Source organism: Pelophylax lessonae (assembly GCF_965119305.1).
Source record: "Pelophylax lessonae genome assembly, chromosome: 3".
NCBI classification, from domain to species: domain Eukaryota; kingdom Metazoa; phylum Chordata; class Amphibia; order Anura; family Ranidae; genus Pelophylax; species Pelophylax lessonae.
In genome coordinates, this window is record NC_138770.1 from 29,955,322 (window position 1) to 29,966,667 (window position 11,346).

Below are 11,346 nucleotides of genomic sequence, written 5' to 3' on the forward strand. Positions count from 1 at the left end.
GTGGTAAGAGCACGCTCTTGCCCCAATCCCACAAAGGCTAAGGCGACTCCTGGTAAGAAGCATGCTTCCTTTCGGCCCTCTCAGGCCTCACTATAAGGGCAAGCCGTTCAAAGGTCAGGGCTCCCAGAAGAAGCCGTGGACAGGTAAGCAGAAGTCCGGCCAGTCCGGATCCGTTGCCCACAACAGTGCGGCCTGAAGGGGCGCCCTCACCCGGTTCTGGGGTGGGGGGACGCTTGCTCGGTTTTCCACAACCATGGCTGTCCCGTGTTCGGGACAGGTGGGTTCAGGAAATCGTTCGATCTGGTTACAAGATCGAGTTTCTCTCTCGGCCGGAGAGCAGATTTTTTCCCTCAAATCTTCAACTGTCTCCGGAGCGTTTGCGGGATCTGCACCTAGCGGTGCGGGACCTGAGGGCTCAGGGAGTGGTGGTTCCGGTGCCTCATCGGGACAGATTTCGGGGGTTCTATTCCAATCTGTTCACCGTGCCCAGGAAGGAGGGCAAGGTGCGTCCAATTCTGGACTTAAAGGCTCTGAACCGCTTTGTGCGGGTTCGCAAGTTCCGCATGGAATCTCTGCGGTCGGTGGTGGCTGCCCTGGTTCCGGGGGAATTCATGGCCTCCGTCGACTTGAAGGATGCGTACCTTCACATCCCCATTTTCGAGGGTCCCCAGAGGTACCTTCGATTCGCCATTGCGGAGGATCACTACCAATTCGTGGCGTTGCCTTTTGGCCTCGCTTCGGCTCCGCGGGTTTTCACCAAGGTGCTTGCACCACTGCTGGCTTTGTTAAGAGCCCAGGGTATCTGGACGATATTCTGGTTCGGTCTGCGACCAGCCAGGGTCTGGAGACAGATCTGTCCGTCACGGTGCAGACTCTACAGGAGTTTGGGTGGACGATAAATTATCCAAAGTCGACGCTGTGTCCGTCGGTTCGTCTTCCCTATTTGGGGATGATCCTGGACTCGGCCCAGGCGAAGGTCTTCCTACCGGACGACAAACTCAAGACTCTTCAGGGAGAAGTCCAGTCTCTCAGGGACGTTCCGTGTTCGTCACTGCGGAAGTGCATGCGGTGTCTGGGACTGATGGTCTCGGCTTTCGAGGCGATTCCCTTTGCCCAGTTTCACACGCGGGGTCTCCAAGCGGAGATCCTGTCCAGGTGGGACGGGCGTCCACAATCTCTGGATATCCAGATTTCGTTGAGCCATCGCACCAGAAGGGATCTTCTGTGGTGGCTCCAGTCCCCGGCGGTGTCGGGGGGAAAGTCTTTTCGTCCTCTTTCATGGACGGTGATCACCACGGATGCCAGCCTGTCGGGCTGGGGTGGTGTTCTGGGCGTTCTGTCCGCCCAGGGAACTTGGTCGGAGGAGGAATCCTCCCTTCCAATCAACATTCTGGAGTTGCGTGCGATAAATCTCTGCCTTCAACGTTGGACGGACAGGCTGCGCGGCTGTCCGGTTCGGGTGTAGACGGACAATGCCACGGCGGTGGCTTACGTCAATCACCAAGGGGGCACCAGGAGTGCCCGAGCGGCTCGGGAAGTGGCCGACATTCTTTCTTGGGCCGAGACTCATGTCCCGGCGATATCAGCGGTTCACATTCCGGGGGTGGAGAACTGGCAGGTGGATTATCTGAGCCGCCAGACCCTGGATCAGGGGGAATGGTCTCTTCACCCGGATGTCTTCCAGATGTTGTGCGCAAAGTGGGGTCTTCCGGAGGTGGACCTGTTCGCGTCTCGTCTGAACAACAAGGTAAAAAGGTTCGTGGCAAGAACGCGCGATCCTCGGGCAGACGCGTCGGGCGCGTTAGTAGCCCCGTGGCATCAGTATCGGCTGCTGTATGCGTTTCCGCCGATTCAATTGCTGCCCAGGTTCCTTCGCAGGTTGAACTCGGAACCACACACAGTGATTCTTGTGGCACCGGACTGGCCTCGCCGGTCCTGGTACGCGGACCTCGTGAATCTGGCGGTCGACGCTCCTTGGCGTCTGCCTCTTCGAGAAGATCTCCTGTCTCAAGGGCCGATATTCCATCCTGCTTTACAGTCGCTGGCTTTTGAAACCGAGGTCCTGAATGATAGGGGTCTCTCCCCGGAGGTCATTCACACTTTGATTAACGCAAGGAAGTCTTCCTCGGGGAAGGTTTATCACCGTACTTGGGTGGCCTATTTTGCCTGGTGTGAGTCCAGGGGGTTTTCGCCTCGCACTTACTCGGTGTCTAGGTTGTTGTCCTTCCTTCAAACGGCTGTCGACCGGCGTTTGGCGCTGGCTACGGTCATGGGTCAGGTTTTTTTGCGCTGGCCGTTCTTTTTCAACATCCTGTGGCGTCTAACTCCTTGGTTAGTACTTTTATTCAAGGGGTGCGACATCTGGTCCCTCCTAGGAGGGAACCTTTACCTCCTTGGGACTTGAATCTTGTTCTGTCCGTGTTACAACATGCTCCCTTTGAACAGATCAGGAAGATCTCGTTGTCCATGTTGTCCAAAAAAGTTGCCTTTTTGGTGGCGATCACTTCGGCTCGCAGGGTTTCGGAGCTGGCAGCTTTGTCCTGCAAGTCTCCGTATCTGGTCATCCATCTAGATAAGGTGGTCTTGAGACCTAACCCTTCTTTTCTTCCGAAAAGAGTTTCGGATTTTCACCTCAATGAGGATATTGTCCTGCCTTCGCTCTGCGCGAAGCCCAAACATCCGAAGGAGGTGGAGCTGCATTCCTTGGATGTTGTTCGGGCGATTGGGGTTTACCTGAAATCGACTGAATCTTTCCGCAAGTCGGATTCCTTGTTTGTCCTTCCTGAGGGACCTCGGAAGGGCATGGCGGCGTCGGCTTCTACCATCGCCAAATGGATCAGACAGACTGTTGAACAGGCCTATGCTTTAAAGGGGAAAGTTCCCCCTGTGCCTGTGAAGGCGCACTCTACCAGATCTCTGAGTACGTCTTGGGCCTGTCGTCATGGGGCTTCTGTGGCCCAGGTGTGTAAGGCGGCGACTTGGTCGACCGTGCACACATTCACAAAATTCTACAGAGTGGATGTTCAGGCATCGGCAGATGCTTCCTTTGGCTGCAAGGTTCTTAGTGCGGCGGTTCCTTAGAGTCTCTTGTGTTGGGCTCCTTGGCTGTTTGGGATATATGTTTTTATCCCTAGGTTATTTGTTTTCCTGGGTTATTGCTTCTGTTGAGCAAGTTTTTTCTCATGTTGCCCAGCTGGTTTCCTTCCTTTGGTAAGGTTCCTTTCTTTGCTGTGGAGACTGCGTTGCCTTAGGCGCGGCTGCGTTTCCCACCCCTCATGTTTGCACTGCTTTGGGACGTCCCCATTGTGACGAATATGAAGATGGCGGCGACTGTCGGAGGACGTAAGAGAAAGCGGAATTTTTGTAAAATCTTACCTGTAAAATTCCTTTCTCTGAGTCCTCCGACAGTCGCCGCCCCCGCCCCTCTTTTGGGGTTGGTTGTATACTCTACTGCTATTCCACTGAAACTGAAGTATGGATACAGGAAGTATGAGGGTATTGACTGTGGGGACCACCCCCTGGGGGTGGGATATGTTAAAAGCTTTTATATTAACATATTCTGTTGCCTAGCTACTCCTTCGGAGAAAAGTCTAATACCCCATTGTGACGAATATGAAGATGGCGGCGACTGTCGGAGGACTCAGAGAAAGGAATTTTACAGGTAAGATTTTACAAAAATTCCGTTTTCTCCTCTCCTGTCCGTGTCTGGGAGGGGTGAGTACTGCTCGCTGCTGGGCTGTGTGAGAGACGAGGTGTCACAGACGATCTGCACAGCTGCTGGCCCGTAATTGAAAAGACTGATTCTCCTATCCTACGGACGGGAGAATCAGGGACTTTTCAAACCTGCGCTGCGCCCTCCTCCTTCCTCACGGCGGCCATTAATTTCGGCACTTTTAACCTATTTTCGGCCGAAATGGGATAGGCTCATTTTCGGCCGAAAATTTTGGTGGCCGAAATTTTCGGTGCATCCCTAATTTACACCCAGTAACCCCCGATCATGTCCGTCCTCTTCCTCCATAGTCACTGTGACGTCAGAAGGAAGAAAACATTCCCCAGCCTACATGAAGAATATGTTCCATCATTGGTGTCAGAGGGAGGAAAATTCTGAGGCCTCTGTGGAATGTAGAGGGCTTGAGGGGATGTGAGGGTTTAGTAAAGCTGAAAGACTTAAGGGGTAAGTCAGAGAATTCTATGACATCACACTGACCTCACAGCTCCTCCTCCCAATGTCCCTCCATGTGGCTCTTTTTTCTGATGCTCTTAGGATGTGGGCAGACCCTTTTCATCCTCGCAACCAAAGCAGAACTGTTGATCCTGTATTTTATGTAATGATGTCAGAATTCGCTATGCCAAGCCTTTAACCTACAGACTTGGAGGGGGGAGGTGTCATTGAAGTAGGGCTTTATAAAAATACAGACCTTACGGGTGAGGAGGATTCTGGGAGGGTCATTTAATTTTACTATTTATGAAAACTGCTGACAGGAGAGGTGAGCGGTGCTGGGAATTCTGGGACATTATCCAGTAACAGACAAGGGATGTGTCTGGATGGTGACTGTATCATTGTGTGTGTCAGGTTCCTATAAGGTGTCAGGATGTCACTGTCTATTTCTCCATGGAGGAGTGGGAGTATTTAGAAGGACACAAGGATCTCTACAAGGACGTCATGATGGAGAATCAGCAGCCCCTCACATCACCGGGTAAGAGGAGACTTTATTGTAAAGGAGAGAGCAGTACGGAGGCTCCACCTAGATCCCCCATCATCTGATGAACACATAGAAACAATGTATTCAGTCAGTGTGTGTTTCCTACAGATGGATCCAGTAATGGGAACCCACCAGAGAGATGTCCCCGTCCTCTGTATTCCCGGGATTCCACACAGGAAGTTCACACCATCCCCCACCATCATCAGGTAGATGAAGATGAATGTCGAGATCGTAAAAGTGATCTGACTGTATGAAAATATATTCCACTTTTAGGTATAAGGTTATTTGTGCTCACATTTTAAAGAAACCGTTCCCTGCTATTTTGTTTGTTTAGAATGAAAATCTGATAGATATAAAAGATGAGGTTAAAGAGGAAGAAGAGACGTATGTGAGGGGGGATCAGCAGTTCAGGGAAGAGGTTGGGATGATGGACAAAGTTAAAGAGGAGGAATCTTCTCCAGACATCAGCACAGGTGAGTGATGGCCACTAAATACAAAAACTGTTTGGGTATATGGATTGATGTTTGAGGATCTGTAGATCCACTTCTACAAAGACGTCATGATGGAGAATCAGCCGCCCCTCACATCACCGGGTAAGAGGAGACTTTATTATAAAGGAGAGAGCAGTACGGAGGCTCCACCTAGATCCCCCATCATCTGATAAACACATAGAAACAATGTATTCAGTCAGTGTGTGTGTTTCCTACAGATGGATCCAGTAATGGGAACCCACCAGAGAGATGTCCCCGTCCTCTGTATTCCTGGGATTCCACACAAGAAGGTCACACCATCCCTCACCATCATCAGGTAGATGATTGACAATTATTGGTAGTTCTGATTTATACACAGTATATTTGTTACAAGAAATGTTTTATTATTTATTCAGAGTGGAAACCTCGGGGATGATAATATTGATGTTAAAGAAGAGTATAAAGAGGAGTATGGAGTGATGGAGGTATTTTCAGAAGGACACAAGGATATGATGGAGCCACCTAATACCAGGAACCCACCAGAGAGATGTCCCCGTCCTCTGTATTCCCGGGATTCCACACAGGAAGGTCACACCATGTCTTATCTTTGGAATCACTACTGGCAACTATTAGAAATAGTGTGGACATCGGGGGTATAAAGGTGGGACAAGTGGAGCATAAGGTATCTGCCTTTGCAGATGATATCCTGCTTTACATAAGTAATCCGAGGATCACTTTGCCCAACATAATTAAAATAATGAAACAATATGGAGAACTATCCAATTTAAAAATTAATAAAAAAAAATCAGAAATATTAATATCCCTAAACAAGAAGAGGAGATGTTAAAAAAAGAATTTCAGTTCAACTGGAGAAAAGATGAGATTAAATATTTAGGGATAAAATTAACCCCAACTCCAGAAAAACTCTACAAAACAAATTTTCTAGAACTTCTGAATGAAGTAAGATCAGAATTAAATAGATTATCCCCGAGAATCTTTTCCTGGATAGGGAGAATAAATACGATAAAAATGATAATCCTGCCCAAAATTATATATAAATTCCAGATGATTCCGATTTCATTACCTCAAGTATTTTTTAAAACACTTAAAAGATTAATATCCCGCTTTATTTGGAAATACAAAAAGCCAAGGGTAAAGTACACTACACTATGTAAAGGTAAGGGACAAGGGGGACTAGCCCTACCCGACTTTAAAAATTATTATTTTGCAGCAATACTCACAAGGGTGATAGAATGGACAAAAAAAAATAATGATAGAAATTGGGTGGTAATAGAAAGCACGATGAGTGGTACACACCTAGCAAAAGTTATATGGATACCTGAGAGGTTTAGAAATCTGGACACTAACACGCATATAATCACAAGACATGCTATTAAGGTTTGGGATAATATACATAAAAAAGAAAATTGGAAACACAATTCACCACTGATCCCGTTACAGGGCACACATTTTTTTGCACCAGGGGAAGAGAAGGAATTAGGTAAATGGATAGAAGAAGGAGAAGCACAATTAGGGGATATAGTAGAGAAGGGGAAAATTATAACCTTGGCGGAGCTGAAACAAAGGAAAGAAAACTGGAAGATAAATGAGTGGAGGTATATCCAACTAAAGCATTTCACATTGTCACTACCGCAGCCATTGAGAGATATAAACGACCTCCGCCCTTTTGAGCAATTATGTCTTAAGGATAAGATAATAAATAATATTTCGAATGTGTATAAAATACTGTTAACAATAACAAAAGAGAGAGGAATATCATTAAAAAAAAATGGGAAAGAGACCTCGGCCCGTGTAGTAACAACAAACAGTGGGATAAGAGCCTTCAATTAGTACATAAATCCGCGATAGACACCAACACGGAGGAGATGAACTATAAATTGATCACAAGGTGGTACAACACTCCTGATAAGATGGGAAGAATTCAGGTGGAGAGTTCAAGACTTTGCTGGAGGGGATGTCAGATGGTAGGGACTATAGCCCATATATGGTGGGAGTGCCCAAAAATTAAAGTATTCTGGAGTGAAGTTATAGAATTAATAAGTAAAATTACTAAAATAGATATTCCCTTGGATCCTTGGAAATGCATGTTTCATGGAACCCATATGTCAGTGAAGCAATATAAAAAAACATTACTCCCTCACTTATTAAACTCAGCTAAGAGCTTGATTCCCTTTAATTGGCAAAAAGAAGAGGCCCCCTCCAGGAAAGATTGGCTGTTAAAAGTAGAGAAAATAAGAAAGTTGGAGCAGCTGAGGACCTGGGAGGAGGAGGAACAGGGGAATGAAGAGGAGATTTGGGATGAGTGGCAAGAGTTTAAGGACACAAGGGAATATAGAGAAATAATAGGAGTCGAATGATAAGAAGAGACGGGGGGGGGGGAGGGATAAGGAAGGGAGGGGGGAAAAAAAAGGGATAAAAGGTAATATGTGTAAAATGTATATGAAAAAATTCTCCAGCGATTGGAGTGTTGTAAATAATTTTTTACCTGGAAAATTTAATAAAGAAATATATAAAAAAAAAAAAGAAACAATGTATTCAGTCAGTGTGTGTGTTTCCTACAGATGGATCCAGTAATGGGAACCCACCAGAGAGATGTCCCCGTCCTCTGTATTCCCGGGATTCCACACAGGAAGGTCACACCATCCCTCACCATCATCAGGTAGATGATTGTCAATTATTGGTAGTTATAATTTATTACAGCATGTTTGTTACAATTCATTTTTTATTATTTATTCAGAGTGGAATCGTCTGTGATTATAATATTGTTGTTAAAGAAGAGTATAAAGAGGAGGATGAGGAGTATGGAGTGATGGAGGAGTTTTCAGAAGGACACAAGGATATGATGGAGCCACCTAATACCAGGAACCCACCAGAGAGATGTCCCCGTCCTCTGTATTCCCGGGATTCCACACAGGAAGGTCACACCATCCCTCACTGTTACAAGGTTGGTGGGACAGAGCATCTAGAACAGGGACATAAAGATCATGTGTGGATTTTTTATGTGAGCTTATATTTTACAGATGATATTCACTTTCATTTTCTTGGTTTAGGGTGAAGATCTGATAGATATAAAAGTTGAGGGTAAAGCAGAAGAAGAAGAAGAGACGTATGTGAGGGATGATCAGCAGTCTATGGAGGAGGATGGAATAACGGGGACATTTATAGAGGAGGACACTCCTACAGAGATCAGCACAGGTGGGTCATTAACACTAAATACATTCCTCCACCCATACTGCTCACTGATTGGTCCAGAGTAGGGCGGGGACTGGGTGATATCAACCTGTAATCCCCTGGTCACTTTCCTGAGCTGTGTTCCCCATCCTGTATTCCTGTATTTCTCTCGGATAATCTTCCTTCTCTGCTGCAGACACAATTTTTGTATCTAGACTGGATTTATGGAGATTCTGGGGTTCAGCCGGCAGCAAAATGTACATTATCACCATTGGCCTTACTAGACCTTGGCAACTAGGGCATGTGAAGTGGGTATTCTGCCCCATGCCCGGGTCTAGTAAGATCTCTGACAGAACAATTATCCCGGGTTTACTTGTTTTGTTGGCTGTGCTGGGTGGAGGGATATGTCTTTATAGTCTCACATCCAAGTCACTGAGTGCAGTCTCAGGAGATGGGAGGCAGCGGTGTGGGACATCTGCAACTTGTCTCAAGTAAACATTTAAGTTTCTGACTCTTATACTATATAATATCTATTGTAGATTACATACTCTTAACCCCTGCACTATATACTCTGTGTTGTACATTACATACTCCTGACCCCTGCACTATATACTCTATATTGTACATTACATACTCCTGACCCCTGCACTATATACTCTATGGTGTACATTACATACTCCTGACGCCTGCACTATATACTCTATATTGTACATTACATACTCCTGACCCCTGCACTATATACTCTGTGTTGTACATTGCATACTCCTGACCCCTGCACCATATACTCTGTTTTACATTACATACTCCTGACCCCTGCACTATATACGCTATGTTGTACATTACATTATTCTGATACTATATAGTCCTATCTGTTGTATCTTGGAACAGGACATAATGGAACTACACTGCAAATTGAGTACACCTCCATCCCAATTATCTATAAACAGAAAAATAAATTGCCCAGAGGGACTTTAATTGAGGAGGACACAATAGTCATTATTGCTCAATGCGTCTGATTTATTCATTAAAACCATCATACAAAATATTACAGCATAAAATATATTCATATCTGAGTATATACATCAATCCATATACATGATGATGCAAATTATCAATAAAACATGACATGGCAGTATCAGTATGCATATAAATACATCTTGTACGTTGAACACGACGCGTTTCGTGGGTCGCATCGCCCACTAATCAGGAGTATTTGTATAAGAGCATGTCTGAAAAAAATGTAATGAATGTTGTTAGTCAACATGCAGAATGGATGGCTAGTGGAGTATGGAGACTCAAACGTGGGACCCAAGTGGGGAGACACCATACTCGCATAGTAACCCCGTCACCTTGCTCGGAAACAATGTTGCCATATGGCGGCAGCCAATATGTCCGAAAAGGGAGCTGAAGGAGCAGGACCCAAAAATGCTATACCAGACACCGGATGAGGATGTATCCTGTATATATGAAATGTTATGTATTTCAGAATGAGCGGTCTCTAAATGGAAAATATATATGTGAGTGTAAATGCATATGCAGCTATATCATCCTAGATGGCAAATGAAAGTATTCACGTATAGTCAGCATGTAGAGACGTAGATATACGCCAATAAATATAAAGACAATGAAAAAGATATAGAGATTTTAGACAAGGCAGGAAAAGTGGGATAAGTGCTAGGAAAGGGGATGTGCAAGGATAAGTCTCCATGGGAGCGATGTGAGGGGTGTTGGTGGAACAATGCGTGGTGTGAGCAATGCGTGGTTTTGAATCTCCATACTCCACTAGCCATCCATTCTGCATGTTGACTAAAAATATTAATTACATTTTTTTCAGACATGCTCTTATACATATACTCCTGATGAGTGGGCGATGCAACCCACGAAACGCGTCGAGTTCAGCGTACAAGATGTATTTATGTGCATACTGATACTGCCATGTCATGTTTTATTAATAATTTGCATCATCACGTTTATGGATTGATGTATATACTCAGATATGAATATATTTTATGCTGTAATATTTTGTATGATGGTTTTAATGAATAAATCAGACGCATTAAGCAATAATGACTATTGAGTCCTCCTCAATTAAAGTCCCACTGGGCAATTTCTTTTTCTGCATCTGTTGTATCTTATACAATGTGTTGTACATTACATACTCCTGACCCCTGCACTACATACTCTGTTGTACATTACATACTCCTGACTTCTGCAGTATATACTCTGTTGTACATTACATACTCCTGACCCCTGCACCATATACTCTATGTTGTACATTACATACTCCTGACCCCTGTGCTATATACTCTATGTTGTACATTACATACTCCTAACCCCTGCACTGTTGGAGATACAGCAACTTTAAAGCTTAGCCTATTACCTGCTGCAGTTCACGAATAGGACACTAGATGTTGCTAATGCTCAGTGATATGCTATGCATTTTCTATGATGTGTTGTTATTTCCTGTACACTGTACTGTGCTCGTTGGTTATCTCTTCCTGTCTGTGTTTTCTCACCATGAGAAGGTGACATCTTTGCTCTCTGTGGTTATGTTCCAATAAAGAAGCCAGTTCCTGTTACTCCACAATGTCTGATCTGAATGGACTCCGCTGCACCCAGTGATCGCACTCTGCAACTTGCACTATATACTCTATGTTGTACATTACATACTCCTGACCCCTGCACTATATACTCTGTGTTGTACATTACATACTCCTGACCCCTGCACTGTATACTATGTGTTGTACATTACATACTCCTGACCCCTGCACTATATACTCTGTTGTACATTACATACGTCTGACTTCTGCTCTCTCCCCTCTACCCACTGCTATATATACACATAATATGGATTCTCTTTTGTTACACCCATTTTCTACCAGCTGGACATTTTATATCTGATGATTTGATTGGAGGACAGACTTTTACATGTTGATAATAATGTGATAACATCCTCCAACTTTGGAACCTTAAACAGAAAG

The 11,346-nt window shown here is 45.1% G+C and overlaps 1 protein-coding gene across 1 annotated transcript in view; it reads left to right on the top strand.

Moving 5' to 3' along the window:
• Positions 1-11,346, top strand: part of LOC309550266 (uncharacterized protein) — a gene marked incomplete at both ends in the record, with an annotated part of 211,727 nt that overhangs the window by 199,813 nt on the left and 568 nt on the right. Inside the window, one exon of the mRNA XM_082250674.1 lies at positions 8,245-8,389. Coding sequence (XP_082106800.1) covers positions 8,245-8,389 — 145 coding nt within the window. The remainder of the gene's footprint in view (positions 1-8,244; positions 8,390-11,346) is intronic.